At 35.4% G+C, this 22433-nt stretch overlaps 1 protein-coding gene across 1 annotated transcript in view; it reads right to left on the bottom strand.

Moving 5' to 3' along the window:
- Positions 1-22433, bottom strand: part of TRHDE (thyrotropin-releasing hormone degrading enzyme) — a 789161-nt gene that overhangs the window by 66811 nt on the left and 699917 nt on the right. The window contains 3 exon segments of the mRNA XM_006882565.1: positions 12066-12173; positions 12625-12722; positions 14545-14692. Coding sequence (XP_006882627.1) covers positions 12066-12173; positions 12625-12722; positions 14545-14692 — 354 coding nt within the window.

Consider the following 22433-nt stretch of genomic DNA (forward strand, 5'->3'; position numbering starts at 1 on the left):
ACAGCTATGAAGGTAGCACACTAGAAAAAAAATATATATACACACACACACATACACATACATATATACATATGTACATGTATATGTATATATATTTGTTTGTTGTTATGTGTCATCTAGGTGATTATGACTAACAGTGACCCTATTGACAAAAGCAGACCTGTCGCTTACCCTATCCTGTGCCATCATCATAATCACTGACACATGCAAGCCCATTGTTAAAGTGATTGTGTCAATTTATCTTGTTGAAGGATTTCCTCTCTTTCTCTGAATATACACCTTTCCCAGAATAAAGTCATTTTCCAAAGACTGGGACCTCCCAACAACATATCCAAAATATGTTAGGCAAATTTCATCAACCTTGTCTCTAAGGAGAACCCACACTGTACTTCCTTCAAGACAGACCTGTTTGTTCTTTTTGCAGTCCAGAGGATATTTCATACTCTTCACGAACACCATATTTCAAACGCATCAGTTTCTCTCCTGTTATCTTTTTAGATGGCTAGAAAGTAATTGAAAATATGGTTTGGATCAGGTGCACCTTAGTCCCAAAGCTAACTCCAGTGCTCTTTACAACTTTGGTGAGATTATTTTATTTTTTTAAATTTATATTTTATATTGGTTTGTTCACAAAGTTCATATCTATTGTGTTTCACGCTATCCTTCATTCACACTGTGTTCTATACAATCACTCCCATTCATTAAATTTTATAAAACTAATGAGCATTGAATGATGCTTATCAAAACCTGGTCTTTTGGTGAGCTCTTTAGCAGCTGATTTTCCCAATGCAACACACATTTTGATTTTTTGGCTATTGTTCACCATCAATGTTGTTTATGGATCAAATTAAGATGAAATTTTTGCTAACTTCAACTTGTCTCCATCTGTCATGCTTTGCCTGTAGGCCAGTGGTGAGGGTGTGTTGTGTTTTTTTGTTTTCTTCATATGGAAATGTAACTCCTTCTGAAGTATGTAGTTTTTTACTTTCTCTAGCAATTGCTTTAAGTCTTCTTCACTTTCTGTAAATAACGTTGGATCTTCTGCATAAAGCAAGTTGTTTATAAATTTCCCACCAATTCTAATGTTAGTCTTCTTTATACAATCCATCTGTATCATTTCAAGACTTCTAAAAGTATCCAATGGAATCTATCCACTATTTCTATTTGATATTGACAATTATTGTTGTTGTTGCTGCATGCTGTTGAGTCTGGTACAATTCATAGCAACCCTATGAACAACAGATCTGAAGTTTGTCTTATCCTGTGCCAACCTCACAATCTCTGACCATTCAAGCCTATTGCTGCAGTCAATAGCCTATTGATATGTCAACACACCTGCTTGAAGGTCTTTCTCCTATTTGTCATCCCCTGACTTTTCCAAGCATGATGTCCTTTTCCAAGGAATAGAACTTCCTAGCACATATCAATTGGCCTGACAGCAGCTGTCCTCTAGAACAGATATGTCTTGGGGTTGATGCAACCAGAGGGTTCTCTGAAGGTGATGATGGCAAAGCTCAGTCTCTCATACTTTGGACATGCTGCTTGGAGAGATTTTCCCTTGGTGAGGGATATCATGCTCAGAAAAGTGAAGAGAGGGTAAAAGACGCTTAACCTGTTGGATTTACACAGTGACCGTAACAGTGAGCTCAAGTGTTTCATACATGATGAAGACAGTACAGGATAGAACAGGGTTGAGATTCATTGTTCATGAGGTTATTATGAGTCATACTCTCCTTGGTAGCATTCAAAAATTACAGAGAAGGTGTTGCTAATTGCCATGAAGGTAGAGTGGGGTCCTGACTCATGCATGCAAATGTATCCATTTTCAACCTTAATGAATTGTCTTGAATGCCTTCTTTTGTCTCAATTCCTATATTCAAACAATGATTAGATCCTGCCACTTTCAATTTTTCAATCTCTCAACTATATCCATGCCTCTTTGTCTACCACTAACTCTCAGTTCTGAATTCATAATCAATTATGGAACTAGTGATAGCATTTCTGAGGTGAAATAGTTCTTTGCTGAAATCCAAGACACCAGAGATAATTACTTGTGTTTTATTGACTCTGAAAAGTCATTTTACTGTGCTGATAATAATAATATATTGTGGATACTATTCAGAAGAATATGAATCCCAGAACTTTGATTTTTGCTTATATGAAACTCATAAGAAGCAGTTGTCCAAATAGAATGAGAGAACACGGAATAATTTAAAATCAGGAAAATTGAGCATTTAGAGTTCAGTCCTATCTCCACACCTGTTTAATCTCTACGCTGAGCAAACAGTTTGAGAAGCTGGACAGTATGAAGGAGAATGTGGCATCAAATGTAGTGGAAGACAAATCAATTAGCTACCTTATGCATATAACACTACCTTGCTGGCATATAGTGAAGAAGACTTGAAGCACTTACTGGGGAAAATCAAAGATTACAACTTTCAATATAAGTTACATTTCAACATCAAGAAAACAAAGATCCCTATTACATAACCATAGGTAGGTAGATGGCCAAAGCACTGACTCTGTCAACAGTTTCAATTTACTTGCATCTACAATCAAAACGAGTGTTAATAGCAGTTAAGAATCAAAAGACCTACTATATTGGGAAAAGGTGCTGTCAAGCACTTTTCCAAAGCTCTAAAAGATAGCAGTTTAAAGACTAAGGAGCCCTTTAAATTGCTTTCTATACACATGAAATATGGACAATTAATAAGGAAGACCAGAGAAGAATGGAAGCTTTAGAATTGTAATGTTCGTGAAGAATACTGAATATTCTGTGGAATGCTAAAAAAGCAAATATATCTATCTTGGAGGAAAAACTAGAGTGTTCCTTAGAGGCAAGGATGGGAGAACTTTTCCTCACATATTTTGGCCCGTTGTCAGGAGAAGTCTGTCTTTGTAAAAAGAAACTATGCCAGGAAAGGTAGGGGGTCAGAGAAAGGAAGAAGCCCAATTAGATAGCCTGGCACAGTGACTCAACAATGGACTTGGACATCATGGAGCTTGTGATGATGGTGTAGAGTAGGACAAAGTTTAGATCTGTTGTTTAAGGGTCCCTGTGAGTTGGAACATCTCTGGTAACCTATTGAGTAAGAAGTTGTGCTGCCATGCTAATGTTGAGTGGTTTTAAACCACCAGCTCCAGCTTCTCACCAAAAGATAGCTGGCCAATCTCCTTCTGTGTGATTTACAGCTTCTGAAAAACTCTTGCAGGGTCAATTATGAGTTGGCTGAGATTTGACTGCCATGTTTGTGTGTGTGTGTGTGTGTGTGTGTGTGTGTGTGTCTTGTTTTTGCAGTTTACCTATATTTATGTCAATTGGTATATCATCTATTCCTAGGGCCTTATTTTTTGCTATTTCCTTCAAAGCAGCTTGAAACTCTTCCTTCATCACCATAGACTCTTGCTCATATGTTGTTTCAATTAAATTCTTCTGTGTCTGCCAATTCCTTTTGATGCAGTGACTCAGTATATTCTTTCCATCTTCTTTTAATACTTCCTGGATTATTTAATATTCTGCCTAAAGCATCCTTGATTATGGCAACTCGAGGTTTGAATTTGTTCTTCAGTTCCGTGAGCTTAAGAAACGCTGAGCGAGTTCGGCCCTTTTGATTTTCTAACTCCAACTCCTTACACATTTCATTTTAATATTTTACTTTGTCATCCCGTGCTACCTTTTGAAATCTTCTAGTCAACTCCTTAGTATCCTGAATTCTTGCCTCTGCTTTGGCTTCTCTGTGCTCCAGTGCAATTTTCAGAGTCTCTTCTGACATCCATTTTGGTCTTCTCTTCCTCTTCTGTCTTTGTAATGAATGCTTGCACTCTTCTTGGATGATACCCTTGATATCCTCTCACAACTTATCTGAGCTTCACTCATTAGTGTTCAAGGCCTCAAACCTTTTCCTGAGATGGTTCTGAAATTCAGGTGGGATAGACTCAAAGTCATATTTTGGTTCCCGTGGACTTGGTTTAATTTTCCTCAGCTTCAGCGTGAACTTGCATATGAGTAGTTGGTGGTCTGTTCCACAATCAGCTCCTGGCCTAGTTTGCACAGCTGATATTGAGCGTCTCCAGTGGTTCTTTCCACAAATGTAATCAATCTGATTCCTATGCATACCATAAGGTGAAATCCATGTATATAACCTGTGTTTATGTCTCTTAAAAATTTTTCTTGCAATGAATAAGTCATTGATTGTGTAAAATTCAATCACCCTCTCTCCAGCTCCATTTGTGTCACCGAGTCCATGTTTTCCAACTACTGAATCTTCTTCTCTATTCCCAACTTTTGCATTCCAGTCACCCATTATTTTCAATGCATCTTTATTGCATGTTTGATCGATCTCCCACTGTAAAAGTTGGTAAAAATCTTCTATTTCCTCTTCTTGGCTCTGGTTGTTGGAGCATATATCTGAATGATAGTGGTATTCGCTGGCCTTCCTTGTATGTGTATGGATATTATCCTGTCACTCACAATATTGTACTTCAAGATGGATTTGGCAATGGCTTTCTTAACTATGAAAGCAATTCCATTCTTCCTCACCTTTTCATCTCCAGAGTAATATATCATATGATCATCCGACTTAAAATGCCCCATGCCAGTCCATCTAATCTCCCCAATGCCTAGTATGTGAATATTTATGAGTTCCATTTCTTCCTTAACAATGTCTAATTTTCCTACATTCATGGTTATCACATGCCATGTCCCAATCATTAGAGTTGCTTACAACTGTTCCTTTGTATTTCCATACCTGAAAGCTCAACCTCAGTTGTCCTTTCTTTTATCTACATGTGTTCTGTTGTACATAGGGTTTTCAGAGGTTTGCTATTTCAGAAGTGGATGGCCAATCCTTCTTCCTAGTCTGTCTTAATCTAAATGTTCAGATTTAGAGAAGTATCAGACAGACCAGCATTTTATAGAAAAGTGAAAGACATAACAGATGCTGCCCTGGGCATGCTCACCAAGTTGTGCCAAGAAATCTGGAGAACAACCACCTGGCCAACTGACTGGAAGAGATCTATATTTGTTCCCATTGCAAAGAAGGGTAACCCCACAGAGTGTGGAAACTATAGAACAATATCATTGATTTCACATGCAAGCAAGATTCTACTGCAGAATATCCAAAAATGACTCGAACAACACATCAGCAGAGAACTGCCAGAAGTCCAGGCTGGGTTTAGAAGGGGTCGTGGGACTAGGGATATTGTAGCTAATGTTAGATGGATCTTAGCTGAAAGCAGGGAATACCAGAGGAATGTCTATCTGTGTTTCATTGACTATGCAAAGGCATTTGACTGTATGGATCAAAACAAACTGTGGCTGACTCTGAGAAGAACACTTGATCGTGCTATGAGAAACCTATACTGGGACCAAGAAGCAGTCGTCAGAACAGAGCAAGGAAACACTGCATGGTTCAAAATTGGGAAGGGTGTATGCCAGGGATGTGTCCCGTCTCCATACCTGTTCAACTTGTATGCAGAACAGATTATTCGGAGGGCTGGGCTCTATGAGGAGAAATGTGGGGTCAAGATTGGTCGAAGACCTATTAACAATGTGTGATATGCAGATGATACAACCCTGCCTGCTGAAACTGAGAAGGACCTGAAGCGCCTGCTGCAGAAGGTCAAGGAATGCAGCCTCCAGTACGGATTGAGGCTCAATGTCAAGAAGACAAAGATTCTCACCACTGGACCAATTGGTAGCATCAGGATGGATGGTGAAGAGATTGAGTTTGTTCATAGCTTCAGTTTGCTTGGCTCCACAGTCAACACTCTCGGCACCAGTAGCCAGGAAATTAGGAGACATATTGTGATGGGAAAGTCTGCTGTTAGGGACCTCTCAAAAGTACTGAAGAGCAATGGTGTCTCTTTGGAAACTAAGGTGCATCTGATACAGGCTATCACTTGCTATGCATCAGAGTTGGACAATGACTAATCAGGATAGAAGGAGAATTGATGCCTTTGAGCTGTGGTGTTGGAGAAGAGTATTGAGGGTACCATGGACTGCTAGGAAAACAAGTAGATTCACCCTGGAAAGGGTCAAACCGAGCTGCTCCTTGGAGGCAAGGATTCTAAGGCTCCGTCTAACATACTTTGGACATGTTGCAAGGATGGACAGGTCCTTGGAGAGGGACACCATGCTTGGTAGGGCCTTCTATGAGGTGAAGTGATTCACTGACTGGGGTAATCGGGATGGGAGTGTCAGAGGCAGTGCGATTGGCACAGGATAGAGCAGAGTTTAGGGATGTTGTATATAGGGTCGCTATGAGTCGCAAGCAACTCGACAGCACATAACAACAACAACAACAGCAGCAGCCTATATTTAAGCCTAAAATCTTATAAAGTATAATAAGCCTATCATTGAAGACAAACCACTGAATGATGAAAATGGTTTGACTTGGATAGTACCCTATCAGTTACTAGTTTTACTCATGCACTGGTATGGTGAAAGAAAAGCCTGGCTATAGTTCTAATTTTTAACCCATAGGAATTTTATAAGTCAGAATCAGAATAAAGAAATTCAACAGATATTATTGTCAATACATTCAGTTTGAATGTATACCACTCAAATTAAAAATAAATAGTAGAGAATTCCAAAATATATACTGCTTCATCCTTTTCCATAGGGTCAAATATTAAACAGATATTCTTTTATATATAAGTCTAAATTTCTGTGCAGTTTATAAAATAACTATTCTTTTCCATGTTAGGAAACAAGGAAAATTTCCACAGTTACTTAGCAGAACAGCTTCATTTTTATCATGAGTATTTCTGGCTCTGTAGATAGTCAATTTTTTTTTTACCAGAGTAGGAATCCTTGGGACAACATTAGCACCATCTGAAACTTGAATTTCAGCCTAACAACTCAATCAGAAATTCTAGGAGGGACCTATTTGATGTGGTTCACCAGCTGCTTTGCAGCAGAAAGATGGGTCACCTCCTCTGGTGAAATTTACAGCCTCTGAAAACCCACTGGAAATTCAGCTATGAGTCGGTTCCTACTTGACAGCACGTAACAACAACCTCGTGAATTTAAGACAAGTTCAACGTTTGAGAACTGCTGGCCAAAATGTGTAGTATCATATGTGTAACACTGCTACACATCCTCATGCTAGAGGACAATTTGAATCTGGGTGTTGTGGGCTTGTTTAAATAATGTTGGACAAACATACATTATTAATATATAATAATTTTATATACTACCACAGGATCACTTACATTAAAGACAGGCAGGCAGTCTAGGGGTACATACCCAGCTCGACTCCCTATTAGTTATATAATCTTGGCAAATAATAGAACCATTGTGAGGTTTTAATTTGTCTTGTCTACAATGAAATAAAAAATATGAGATCACTAACAAGAGGGTTTTAAAAGCAACTACTTAAATAAATATAACAAGATAGAAATCTAAGGTATATACAGACATATCTGCATGTATGGCAAAATCCTTTTAATAAAATTTTAGTGTTCTTTCTGCCAAATCAATTTTCAATATTAACTCTTCCTTTTCCCAAATAGTGTACAGTTTGTATAAATGGCCTAAATACTTATTGCTAATTGAAAACGTGGGAAGAAAAGCCTGGTGATGTACTTTAGAAAATAAGTCCCTGAAAACCCAAAACCCCTAACTCCACTCACAGAAACATAGCATCACCATGAGTTGAAATCATTTCACCTGATTACTAGTTTTCATGTCAGATGTTGTTTCAGGGTATTCTTTTAAGTGAAGTGAAGCTAACCTATGTATCATTTTTCTAAAATTTGGTCATTAATATCATATTGATTAATCCTGAAATTAAACAGGAGTGAAACTTCTGATTGCACCTTTTAAAATTATTTGAAAAAGAATATAGAGTTACAAAATTAAGAGGTTGTCTTATGGAGAGATATTTAAATTTAATTACAGGTAAATTGATTATTCAGAGAAAATCTCCTGATGTTCTATTTTGACTTTTGTATGGTTAACTGTATATCCTCAGCAATATTTCTCCTTCAGAGATTTCATATGTAATTCATCTGCAACAACAATAGTTTCCTAAATTTTATTCAGTATTATATATAGTTATTATTTGCTGTTAAGGGTACCAACCAGTGAAAGAAATCAATTCTGTACCTTTTTATTACGCATTTTGTATGGCCAGAAGGGATATTGTCTTTTCTGCGTCTTTCTTTTTTTTTTTGTTATTGAAATTTTCAGGGCTCAGAAGCTCCTCTTTCTTGTAGCTCATGTTTTCAGGATCATTTTATCATTTGAATTGTTCTCCATTGAAGACTTGGCAATCTGTCTCTTTTCTGAAAAGTGGCTTTCTGCTGAACTTAGTCTACGAATCACAGCCTAACAAGATCTGAATGTAGCTCAATTCATTTTTATGCATGACATCACCATTACAATTCAACACACTATAACATTTGAATATTTTAACAGGGATCAGAATGTCGACTCATTCAATTTATCATCTACTGTAACCCATGAATTTTTATCTCTGCCGCTACCATCCCTTTCAATTCATTGCACTTTGTGGTGCCATTTAGCCTTTGCTGCATCAACATTCCATTTCATTGTCCTGATTCTAGCACCACAGATTCTGTCCAGTTCTCCAATGTATCAAGATTAGGCATCATTGTAACACAACATCCTAAACACTTGCAATCCCTGCTACTCCCATGATTCATTATTCTCCAGATTTTTTAGCATAGATATATATCAGAATACTTTCACAATTATGTTGTTGTTGTTATTAGGTTCCACTGAATTATTTTCTATTCACAGAGACATCATATGATGAATACCTCTAACTGTTTTTTTTCCTGTCTAGAATCTATGGAAGCAAATCGCTAGGTCTTTCTCCCACAGAACTTCTAGGTGCTTCTGAAACACGACACTTTCAGTTAGCACTGGAGAACGTACCTGGATATTACCCATATTTTTACAAATAAAATCATTTTTGCAGTTATCCTTTTTAAAAGTTCAACAAACAAAAAAAAACAACAAACAAACAAGACTGATGTGATGCTTCAAGTATATTTGAAAACAAACCACACCCTTCTCTTGACTGACTCAATTTAAACTCAGCACCAGCATCAGCGTTCTATCATTGCTTTATTAAACTGTCATCCCCAAAATCACAGATTGAACTTCTGATCTTCACACAGAGGTAGCTCAGTGGGTATTCAGTGGCCTCGCTGCAGGAGGTCACTTGTATATGCTGAGGCATGTCATTTGGATGGTTGAACAATTGTTATTAGAGGCAGTTAGCTTCACTTAGCATGTGTACTTGCCTACTTACAAAAGCAGGCAAATATTAAAATGATGAAAGAAACAAGGGAAAGAAAATTTTCAAGCATTTGACTTAAACTTAAGTATTTCACCATGAATAAACTGCAATTATCAAAACTGAAATGAGCTGACATCTTATATATAAACTCTCATTTAAAAAGGTATTGCAAAAGTGATGAGTTTTGAAGTTCAAAAACCCACTACATTTATTAGATAAAACATTAATCTCTGTGCTTTCCCTTTGAACAGAACCCCTACTTGGTCACCTCAGACATGTAACACTTTAAAGAGATTCTGAGTTTTTTTTCCAGATCACTACAATAATTCCAGTATATTAATAATGTGAGACATAGGAATTTTTGCACTGCCAATCCAAAGGCAAGTAGTTTGAATCCATCAGGTGCTCCATGGGATAAAGATGGGCCATCTGCTCCCATGCAATATATTGCCTCTGAAAACCCAGTAAAGAGTCAACTATGAGTTAGTTCTGACTTGACAGCACATAGTAACAACATATTGGATTGTTGAATGTGCAACAGCAGTATGAAGAAGATATCAAAGTTGAGATTTAACAAAATGCAACACAAAGGGAGCACATCCTATTAGATAAAACATCATCAACTGACTTGCTCCAGAATTGTCACAAACTTACTCGTGAAAATCATATTATATCTGGAGCACAATAAGCAAAGTGTAATCAAGTGAGGTGTGCCTGGATTTACAAACAGTGCTTCTAGCCTCCAGCCCTGCTTTGTTCAGCTACCCAACTCTTACTCTCAAAAGTCAAAGTATAATTTGCAAAGAGTATGCCATCCATCCTTTATGTTTATACTCTGTTTTGTGATCAACTGATGCTTTATTGTAATATGATGTGTTTATAATGTCATCTTGTTTAATTTTAAGCTCTACCTTTTCTTTCAGTTTTGCTGTCTGGGATTGAGAATTGCTAAATAAAACATTTCAAAACTAATACTTTTACAATAATTATAAAGAGACCGCTAAAGCAATGATGTAAAAATCCAAATTTAATAAAACGACACAATCATTTGTTAACAAGATTAAATTCTTTAAACGGTTAAAAATGCAAGTATCTCATCATATTACAATATGCTTAAAATTATTAAAAATTTAAAACATGTAAAAATGGTAACAACAGTTTTCAGCTCTGGAAAAGTGTAATATATTGATTTTGAATAAGTTCTTGCTTTTATAATCTAATAATAAATCCATGTCTGAATTGAAAGGGATAGTAAGAATTAGGAAAAATTTCATTTGACATTTTTAGGTAAAATATGATAGCTTTTAGAGGCTTAGAAACAATAGTGATTAGGAGAGGGGTTTTTTAAATGTTTTTTTCCTTATTGTTCTAGAAGAGACTGAAAAGGCATTCTATTCAAGGCATCAAGTATATGATGGATCAACTGAGAGATGATGGTATTAAAATATTTTCCTTCTAGTACAAGGCCAGAAACAATTAACTTAACTTAAAGGGCAAATAGGAAAATGCTATAGGATATGATATATTATGACAAATTACTCAATATTGCAGTGAAATTTTCCCTCAGTGACCTTTAAAACAGAATAGCTACCCTTTGATCTGAAGTCACTTAGATAATAAATTTAATAATAAGTAACTGTTGACAAGAGAAATACCAGCTTGTGCCATAGTAGGTTACTGTGTGGGTTGCAATAATCATTTAGGACAAGTCCCTGCATTTATTGTCCACAGGGTCAGGACAAACACACTGTGACTCTTAACATAGCAGCATCTACACAAACTGTCCCTTAGCTGGTGTTCCTGCCCTCACGATGGCAGTTAAAAGCATTGGCCAACCAACCACTGGAGAGGCTGTCTGTTTATTCTTCAACGTGCAAAAGAAATGGAATAGGACAGTCCACTGACACTTAGAAAGGCTTACAGTAAACTCTAGTGGATAAGGAGTGACACCACCTACTCAAAGGAAGGAGTTCAAGTCCACCAGGTGCTCAAATGGCAGAAAAGTGAGCAATCTCTTCCTGTGTGACATATAGCCTCTGACAACACACTGGAGGGTCAGTTATTGATTGATTCCAACTTGACAGCAATGAATTTTGATTAAAAAGGTTTAAAACTACATATATATATATATATATATATATATATAGTTTAAAACTATAGCAAGAAGAAAACTTGTGTGTGTATATTAAGTTTAGTGTTCTTCTCATTAATATTAACAATTGACATTTAGTATATTCTTCTCAAAAGTAATTTACATTAAATAACCTTAAGTGCATGATACTATTGAAATTCTGTGTTATGAAATTTCTAGATAAAATACTAGTTCAAGGTCACTGGCGAGGGCCACTGAAAGAGTAAAAATTGCCTTTCATAACCTTTTTTATTTTCATTTATTAAAATGCTATCATTGCTTATGCTATTTTGGCTATTATAGATGTTAATAACTGGTTCTGAGAAAAAAATTAGCATAGGTTTTTTTTCAGAGCATCTTAAAGTGCTTGTCTTCAATTTTGTTTGCCCAGAATGATGGTCAAGTTGTCAAAACTTGAAACAAGCTGGCATCTTATGTAAGAAGAATAAGGCAAACATGAAGAAAGCCTAACATTTGAAATATTCCAAAATAACTACATTGTTGCTTTCTTACGCTTGACTCTTAAGCTGTGAATCTGAAATAATATTTCACAGTGATATTTTTCCTCCTTTTTTTCAAGAGTTGATCAATCAAATATATCTACTGTGAATCCGAAAACAAAGTTAAATCACATGAGAGATAAAGGATTTGTTTCCCCTTACCTATTCCTATTGCTGGAAATCCAATCTGATATAAGTGTCGATGCCTGTTGGTGACAGTGTTTGTTGCCAAAACTGCACGCCAGCATAATAACTTCCCTTCGTAGTTCCCTAAATATCAATAAAGGGAAAGGGGGTGAGTGGAAAAACAGTGTTACTATTCTAAAAGAAAGTCAGGGTAACTCACTACATAAATAGTTGCTTAGAAAATAGCATGAAAAGTTATATTTTCCATCCTGAAATTATATACTGCTGATTAACAGATCATCAGGCAGAGTGGAAGTTACTGAATGATACATCAGCTCTGGAAACAGTGCAACAGTGAAGGACAGGGGTTCAGATCTTAGCATCATTAATTAAGGTAAATCTTACATTAAACATGACAAAGGAATGCCTTTGTTCTTAGTATCAAGGGTTAGGAACTGACAACTCAGCAGTAATCCTCCCAAGAAAGGAAAACGAAAGAAAGATTGTCTTGTGCTGCTAATGTCACAATGATACCAGCAGTATTTTATCGAATAGCTCCAGGGAGAAAGAAGAGAATAAGAAAGTAAAACAGTACTCATGTTGGTAAGATGCTTGAACAAGGGATCCATTAAAATTATTTTTTGGCCATCCAAGCTTGATGTACGTTGTTGCAACTTGCTTTAAAATATATTCCTAAATGGGAAGAATAGGAATAAAAAAAAAAAAGATAACCACAATGTTAAGCTTCTCCCGGCTGATGACAAAAACCTTTAATAATCAAATGTATTCTAAGGAGATCTACTCCTAAACAGCAGTAAAAATATAAGCACAGTAATTTTTCATTCTGATTTTATTTAACATCTTATTCAGAGTTGGTCAATATGGATATAATACTATTGCTTTATTTCCTATTGAAAAATTGATTAAAATTAATTGACTGTTTTCCCCCACAAAAAACCCTTTAGGAAATATGGGATTTTGATTAATGACATCAATGTATGCATATATACAAACTTATGTCAAATATTGCTTATGAGAAGGATATATAATATTTATACTTTATTTCATTAAAATACATTTTAAAAAATTATCATGCAGACCAGCCAATAATGTAGAATTGATGAAATGACATACAGAGTACTCTTCACTATAATGATATGGTATTTCAGAGGCAACAATCCATTCAGCTAATGATATATTTAAATATCAGAAGCAATATCAAATGTACTCTCCTTTAATTTAATGGGATCCTTGAATTTTGTGAAAAGGAGAGCATTGAAATTACAATAAAGGCAATTTCCTACTTTTACTAAAAATGAGATTCTTGACATCATGTACTATTATAAAGCAAAAGATATTAAAAAAATTATTTGACTTTCACAGAAGTTCAATATTGAAGTGTATTTTATGTTAGGAAAAAAGTATCATTTGTCATTCTCTAGTGGGTAAAATTTATCCAATAACTGAAATGACACATTTTTTGCACATCTGTTCTAAGGGTTTAGATAAAATTAACAATGAATTGCTAAACCATAGTTGTTCTTCTTAAGTTTTTATTAAAACAGAGGCACTTTCATTTAAACTTAGGATAAAAAAGAAAGAAATTCTGATTATGGTCAGACATTTTTGATGGCTTTAATAATCAGATTTCATGCCCATGTAGTTTGCAAATGTGTAGGCTAATTATTATAGCCAGTTTGTGATATGAAATAAGATAGTTTTCTAAGACCCAGGGCAGACTTTTAAAAATAACTAAAGAATAGTAAATAATGAACAAAGGTGACAAAAAAGCAGAGGAAAATATTTTCTTATGCAAAGCCTCCTGGCTGATAAGAAATTTAGAAATCAAAAGCTCATTAACAGTACTTAATCCTAATCTTATTGAAATGATTGTCAGATTAGTAAGTGTCAGCAGTGCAATTTTGGTGTACCAGGCTTCAGCATTAGGAATTCTGGTCAGGTAACATCTTCAAATGTTTGTCATGTCCTCATGTCTATTTGGATTATCTGTTTGCTCTCCTGTATCCCCTTGGACCCAATTATGAATGGGCTTTTGCCTCAATGCTGATCTTATCCTTGTTAATTAAGGAAGTGAATTGAATTCACTGTGCCCTTTTGGATAAAAATAATGACTAAGTCTCTTTACTGAAACTGTCTATATTCTGTTAAGATCTTTGGGATCCCTCTACCCAGGTTAAGTCCTTTGTGAGCACAGAGCCCTTTAACTACTGGAAAGTAAGTTTGAACTTCAAGGATTTGCCATGTATATTTGCTCTTAAAGTCTGAAGCATTTAAACACAACTGACTCTTGTGTAACAAAAGAGCAAAAGGTAGCTTTTATAAAATTTCTTCTTCAATAAATTTTCCTTAGTTTGGGACATAACAATCAGGACCCAAACAACACCACAAATTAGAAAAAGAAGCTAAAACAAATTTGGTTCAGTTGAATATAGAAAACCAAAAAAAAAATTATTTATCATCTGAAAATAAGAAAGAAAAGTATACAAATTATTACATTGAAGATATTGTAGTTCTCCATGCGGTCCAGTAATTTGTCTAGAGGATAAAGAGCTCGGCTGGCAGCGTGCCAAGGAAGAAAATCTTTTTCCTCAGACAGGTATCTGATGATCTCCAGAGGAATATTCTGAGGCAAGTAGCCAGCTCTGCACAGTCAGAGAATATAATGTTAATTATATGCAGAAATGATACAGGAAGATGCAAAATGAAGATTTTTTCTTATGCAAATAAAGACAAGAAGCAAGATTCCTCACAGTCTACAGAAGTTATACTTAATGCCTAAAAGTAAAATTACTCACTTGATATATTTTTATATATTCCTACTTAAGACACCAATGCTCCTTAAAATATACCATTTGAGTGTTAAAATTCATGTACATGAACACAAAAATATTACAAACTGTATTTTCCAAAAAGAAAAAAGTTGTAAATATGAAAAAGTAATCAATCCTGGCTATTTTTCTTCACAGAAATTCTTCAGAGGTCAAAGAATGGAAAAAAAAAATCATTATTGAGTTTAAATTTTAGTTTCTCTAAGTATTCCCTTTACTTTTAATGAAGCTCTATGTACTGTCTTAATGCAGATTGTTTTCAAAAGAATGATCAAATTAAATCAAAATTTGACCCTTAGAAAAGAAGCATTTCTAAACAAATAAAATAAACAACAACTAAACATTGTTTCCAATAACATCTAGAAAAATCAGAATTAAAGTTCTAATAACAAAGATATTTAAAAGAATATGCCCTTTCCTTTTTATTATTTTCTTTTCAAACAAGACATCATGTTTCTGTGGGGTACAGCCAATGTAGGAGTTCTAACTATTTAAAATAATCCTAATAAATTATCTTAATATTTAAAATGCCCAAAAAGTAAAAATAAGAGGCAAAGTAAAATGCCTATCTTTTCCAGTGATTAATTATAAACTTACAAAATCAAAGCAATATAAATGACAATTCAAATTACATTATAAAAGGTCTTGAGCTTGCTCTCAATACAATGTATTTTCAGTATTTTTAATATTAAACCAAATTACTGCAGATGTTTAACCCTATAGCAAGGGGGGAAAGTAACCAAAGCTTAGTTATATTACTTACAATTCCACTTTTTTTCAATGAAGTATCACAAAATAAAACATGTTTGTGTTTTGTATATGGTAGACAAGAAGGAAGCAAAACTATCCTAATCTTGATTTAAAAGAAATCTGCCATATTATTTAGTCTTTCCTTAATGTGATTTGTAAATATTACCTTACAGCTGTGTTCACAACAAAAGCCAGTTCTGAAGACTATGCTTCAGGGGAAACAGATGAGAGACAGAACTGTTTAAGAGCGATACACGATCAGGTATTATGGTCATGACTAGAGTCCAGAATGAAGGCTGCATAGTGGAGTGAACTCAGGGGTCGGGATGGGGGAGGACTGTATACCAATGAAAGAATTTTTCTTTTACTTTTCAAAGAGAAGAGCAAACTGGGGGGTAGGGGTGGGCAGGGAGAAAAAGGAAACAATGAATGAATAGAAATCCAAAGTCTCTGTAAACATTCATTAAAATTAATAATAAAAAATAAAAAAATAATCATACTAATGATTTTGTTTCACTCATGGTGAACCACAGAGAACTGAGCTGCTAACCTAAAGGTAACCAGTTGGAATCCCAAGTAGTCCCAGAGGAGAAAGGTGGACAATCTTCTGTGTGGTTTACAGCACTGGAGAACTCAATGAAGGGTCAACTATGAATTGACTCCAACTCCAGGTCTGATTTATAGTACAGCTAGATGTGGGCCATTTTTCTTGTAGTTTCCAGTATGGAAAACATTATTATTATTATTTTTTGCTAGAGTACTGTTTCAATAATGCAGTTTAATTTCATTTTCTAAGGTTTGCTGCCCACAATATAGCTATTTTTGAAATACTGCTAATTTTTAATAGAAATAATTTTATTTTCTTATTGTTGCTATTGTTATGTGCTGTTGAGTTGCCGGTGACCCGTAATGTACATAGTGACAATAGATCTGAACCTATCCTCAGCCAGTTTCACTGACTCTGACACACCTACTCCCATTACTCCAGTTTCTGTATCAGTCCATCTCATCTGGGGTCTTTCTCTCCTCTGCTGCTCCTCTATCCTTATGAGAAGGATGTCTTTCTCCAAGGACTCGTCTCTTCTGGTCACATGCTCAACGTATGTGTGAAGGAGCTTTAAAATCCTAGTCTCCAAGGGGAGACTTGGTTTCACCCTCTCCAAGACAGACCTTTAGGAGAAATTTATTGTCAAACATTTTATATTTTGTCTTTAATATGTCTCTTAGAGCTTTTAATTTTAAATACTGATTAACATGCTGGCTATAAACTTGACTTCCCTGAAAATTTGCCATGGGTTCCAGAACACTCACTTAAATCTCACTGTCACTGAATGGGACTAACTCATAGCCGATCCCTCATTGGGTTTCCAAGACTGTAAAATGCACGAGAGGGAAGGAGTCAGAAGCTCCGGTGGATTGAAATGACCATGTCACAAAAGCTCCTTTATAAAAGGAATATATGATTAGGTATTATCGGCATGACAAGAGTCCAGAATATGGGTTGCATAGTAAAGTGGTGGTGGTGGGGAACCATATAACAATGAAAAAACTTTTTTTCTAAAGAAAAAGCAAACGGGGGGGGGGGGCAGGTCAGAAAATGTGTAACAATGAATGAATGGAGATCCAAGTTCGTTATAAACATTCATTAAAATAGAAAAAAAAGAACATCAGAATTTTTAAAAAGATCTAGAAGCTGTTTTTCTCTTTTTCTTGCTGAAGAAGTACAAACATATTTTTTACAAAAAAAAATCTTTAGTAATGATCAATTATTATGGATCTTCAAATCAGTTCAGAAAATCCAAAAAGTTTAGGCTTATTTCCCCATAAATTTAATCATAATACTATTATGTCAGTGACAGTGTTTCTTCATTTCCATAAATGAATAAAAATATTAAATAACATTGTCTATAAGCAATAATGGTACAAATATAAAAAATAATAAGGGAACAGAAGTGGACTTGAAAAGAAAATGGACCTGCCTCTCTCATTTATACTCTGTGCAATTAGGGGGGAAAAAATCAATCGCTCCTGGTTTCACTTTCCTCTCTGGTGAAATATGAAGATTTAACTAGGAGGCTTATTTATTTAGCCCTTACAACCTTTTATTCTAATTTTTTTATTTATAATTTAGTAGGTTGATAAATAATTGCACTAAGATGGGTATGACTTCTTTGTTAAAACCTGAAAATATTTTAAAAATTATTTCTAATTTTTATTCATTCATTTTTCCACATTTTCGCCCCTTCCCCTCCTTTCCTCCTTTCCCAGTCCACTTTGCAATGCACCTCTTGTGTCAGATTCCTGCCATATGTATGGTACCTAATTATATATTCCTTTCACGCAGTTCTTCCCCTTATCTGTTTCAATGCAATGTTCATTATCTATCCATTCCTATTCTTTCCCTAGCCCCCAACATTTGTCCTGTTTTATAACAGTGGCGTTATGCAATATTTGTCCTTTTGTGACTAAGCTATTTCTCTCAACATAATTTCCTCTAAGCTACTCCATGTTGCGTAATGTTTTACAAGTTCATTGTTTTTCAATGCTGTGTAATGTTCTATTGTGTGAATGTATCATAGTTTGCTTATCCATTTGTTTGTTGGAGGACACAGGTTGCTTCTCTCTTTTTGCTGTTGTGAATAAATCAGCAATTTATTCAATTTATGGGTGTGTGTTTGAGTTATGGTTCTGATTTCTTTAGCTGAAAAATACTTTGAAATTTCATATTGCCAATTTAATATATAAAGTCTAAGACATAGGTCTTGGTCTAGATTTGATAGCATTTGTCTATTAGGTGGGGTGCTAACCTAAAGGTTATATCTGTCTAATGGTTTGAAGACACCAATTTCTTTGTGGGAGAAAAGTGGGTAATCTCAGCCTGTGCAATTAGCAGTATTGAAAAATTCACAGAAGAGTCAACTCACACTTGACAGCAATGAGATGATTTTGTTTTAGTTGAAACAGTGAAGAAAACAAAACCAAACCTGGTAAAAGTATAAAATGTAATAAGAATTTACTAATTTACTAGCAGAGGCATGAGCTTTCCTCACCTAGAACAGAGAGTTAGTTGTGTTGTTATCCCAAAGACTGCATATCTGGCAGTTTGAATCCACCAGTGATTCCAAGGCAGTCTTTTCCTGTAAAACTTACAGCCATGACTCAATAAAGAATCAGCCATGAGTTAGTAGGAACTAAACAGCAATGAGAAGCAGAGGAGTGGCTTTTGTTGTTGTTGTTGTTGTTGTTGTTTTAGTCTTTGTATCAGAAATTGCTAAAGGTTAACAAAATTCATACTCTTCTACCAAGCTTAGACTGTGATTCCACGTTGTTTCTAATGGGCTCTGCATAAGTGGAGAGGGGGATACTGTGCAGCAGAAAGAAATTTTGCCTTGAAGTCTATTAGTCTGATACAGTGCGGCAGGCTCTCACCTTCTAGCTCTATGTATTGTTACTGCTACATACTATTAAGTCATAGCTGACCCTCCAGCAGGTTTTCAGAGGCAGTAATTCCCCTTGGAGGAGATTGGCCATCTTTTTTGCCACAGAGCAGCTGGTGGTTTTAAATTGTTTGCCATTGGGTCAGCAATGCAACTTCTTATCACTAAGTACTGGTGATAATAGTCTATTGTGATTTAGGAACTTTTCAATAGTCAATTTTACATAAGAGATCGCCAAGCCTATCCTCTTAATCTTAATTTGGAAACTTCTCTGGAACTTGTCCTCATGGATGACTATGTTGCTTTTTAAAATGATGGTGATATCACAGCAACATGCAAGCCAGCACATTAGGACATGCTGGCAGATGGGTCATAGTTTCCTGTAGTTAAGATTTTGCCATATATCTAAGAACTAGCCAGTAGAACATGATTATGCCTCACTCCATGAGGAGTCTTCAGAAATACCACCCAGCGTTCTTCTAGAACCTTTCTTTCTGGAATGAAAGTTCTAGGGTGACATTTAAAGTCTTGAATTGAATATTTCATTAATTCTACCATTTGGTTGCTGGTTGCATAGCAAAGCTATCAGTCTGTACATTCAATTCTGTTATGCAAGCAGCAAGTCTTTTGTGTTTGCTCCACATACATGGTTGAGCCTATTTTTTAAAGCAGTTAACCTTGCCTAATGCAGTTCTCCAATAGAATCAGAAACAGATTACACTCAAATTGCCCTCATTCAGCTTTGTTACAAACACATGTAAGTAATTACCACTGCATAATTCAATATACTTGCATTTAAGCTTACTAGGTCTAACTATATAACTATACTTAATTGGGCAAGGGGATGATCAGCTTTATTACAAAATTAAGAATTATAAGAGATTGTTAGTGAATAAGTTACCTAGTTTGGTAATGTGATTGTGTAATTGGTGGGTAATGATATCTGTGATTACTACTACTGATAATGTAATCAATATAGGGAAGTGTGTGACATCCAGTGAATGGAACTGTACATTAGCCCAGAGTAATCAGCACAGCAGGGAATACAATTAGGATCCTGGTATTGAAATAAAATTTCCCTAAATTTTCATCACCACAAGAAAATGTTACTAATAAAATAGGGTGTGTGAGACAGTAAATTTAAGGACTATTTCATGTATAATTAAATATGTTATTAATATTTTATGAAGACATTCTAGACACAACTTTCCATCTTTTATACTGATGGGCTGTATGGCATAAGAAATGATTTATATATCAAAGAAAGACAATAAAGAAGAGATGAAATTAGATATATATTAAAATGAGAAAAATGGAGGAAAGATTGTCACATGCAGCTATACGTGTAGCCCTTCTACTTTTGTACACACATATCCTTCACTCTTTTTTCTTTAATTCACCAGTTTGGGGGAAAAACCCAAAACAAAATCAACAACCCAAAAACCTTTAAGGATTAAACAAGGAGATTTACATCAGATTATATTAGCTGATGTTGAAATATATTGATCTTAACAGCTTTGTTCTTGTCTAAGATTCAAAGCTGTTAATTTTTTTTTTATTGTATTATTTTTACATGTACCGTCAAATCAGCTCTGACTGGTACAGGAGGAGATTGCCCCCTCCTTCTCCAGCAGAGCATCTGGTGGATTTGAACCACGTACCTCTGGGATTACAGTGCAGCGTCTTGCCACTAAGTCCACCAGAACTCCCTAAAAGCTGTTATTTTTAAAATGATTCTCAGATACTGTGTATGTTAACTCTTAAAATTACTGGAAAGGGTATCTTATAAAAAAATAACTATATATACCGTGACTTGTTTTTTATAAGAAAGTTTTCCTGGTGCTTAAAACTCAGAAGACATTCAGACAGCTAACAAGCACATGAAGAAATGTTCAAAATCCCTAGCTGTAAGAGAGATGCAAATTAAAACAACTATGAGATACAATCTCACTCCAGTCAGAATAACAAAATTCAACAGAACAGCAAGCAACTGATGCTGGCAAGGTTCTGGAGAAACTGGAACCCTTATTCACTGTTGGTGGGAGAGTAAAATGGTGCAACCACTGTGGAAGGTGGCATGGTGCTTTCTCAAAGAGTTGCAAATAGAGATACCATTTGACCCAGAAATTCCACTACTGGGGATATATTCCCAGAAGACCATAACTGACATCCATGCAGATATATACACACTCATGTTTATCAAAGTGTTGTTCACAAGCAAGGAGTTGGAAACAACCTAAGTGCCCATCAACAAACGAATGGATAGAGAAGCTGTGGTATATTCACACAATGGAATACTATGCTGCATTGAAAAACAAGGAACCCATGCAATATTATTCAAAATGGGTGACCCTGGAGGACATTATGCTGAGTGAAGTATCTCAGTCACAAAAGGACAAATACTGCATGGTGCCACTGTTGTAAAACAGGACTGACCTCAGGGTTGGGGAGAGACTGAGAAAGATGGGTTCAATAATGTAAACTGCATTGAAACAGATGAGGGAGAAAACTGTTTAAAAGGGATGTGTGATTAGGTAATTTTGTCATGATAGGAGTCCAGAGTAAAGGCTGCATAGTGGAGTGGACCTGGGGGGGAGGGATTGTAAAACAATGAAAGAATTTGTCTTTTACTTTTCCAAGAAGGTAGTGTACTAGGGGGGAAGGTTGGGAGGGGAGAAAAGTGCAACAATGAATGAATGAAAATCCAAAGTCTCTATAAATTTTCATTGAAATTAATAATAAATTTTTTAAAAAAGAAAACAATAGCAATCCTCAGACTCCTAAGCCACTAAACTCCAGTCTATTAATTTAATACACATTTAAAAACTAATAGCCTTCTACATATTTCACAACATATTTGTAACACACTCTCACCTTCTCTTAGGGAACATTTTTTTAAACATTTTTTAAAAATGCTTAATTAAAATGTTTACTGGTTTTATGTGTTATGGTGTGTTCTTCATTAAAAAATATATGATTTTTTCACTAGGTTATTCACAAAATTCTATTACAAATTTGAACAAATTCTTTCCATTCCCTCACTCCTCACCCATCAAACTGTATAACCCAATAATTAATTCCCACTTTGCCCTGCACATCCACATCTCTCTGCTTCCAGCCTCTCCCACCCCTCCTGTATCCTTATACTCATTCTACAATAATGGTCTTAATACAATAAAAAATATTGTATATCCTTTTTGTGGGAATATCTAATGTTATAGATTGAAAATGCACACAGTCTTCTGAATATCATAGAGTTGTTGTTGTTGTTTTTATGTGCCGTCGAGTCGTTTGCGACTCATAGCGACCCTATGTACAACAGCCCTAAACCGTGCTCTATCCTGTGCCAATCTCATTGCCTCTGACAC

The sequence above is a fragment of the Elephantulus edwardii genome, unplaced genomic scaffold (assembly GCF_000299155.1).
Source record: "Elephantulus edwardii isolate Elephantulus edwardi_28Jun2011 unplaced genomic scaffold, EleEdw1.0 scaffold00021, whole genome shotgun sequence".
Taxonomy (NCBI): domain Eukaryota; kingdom Metazoa; phylum Chordata; class Mammalia; order Macroscelidea; family Macroscelididae; genus Elephantulus; species Elephantulus edwardii.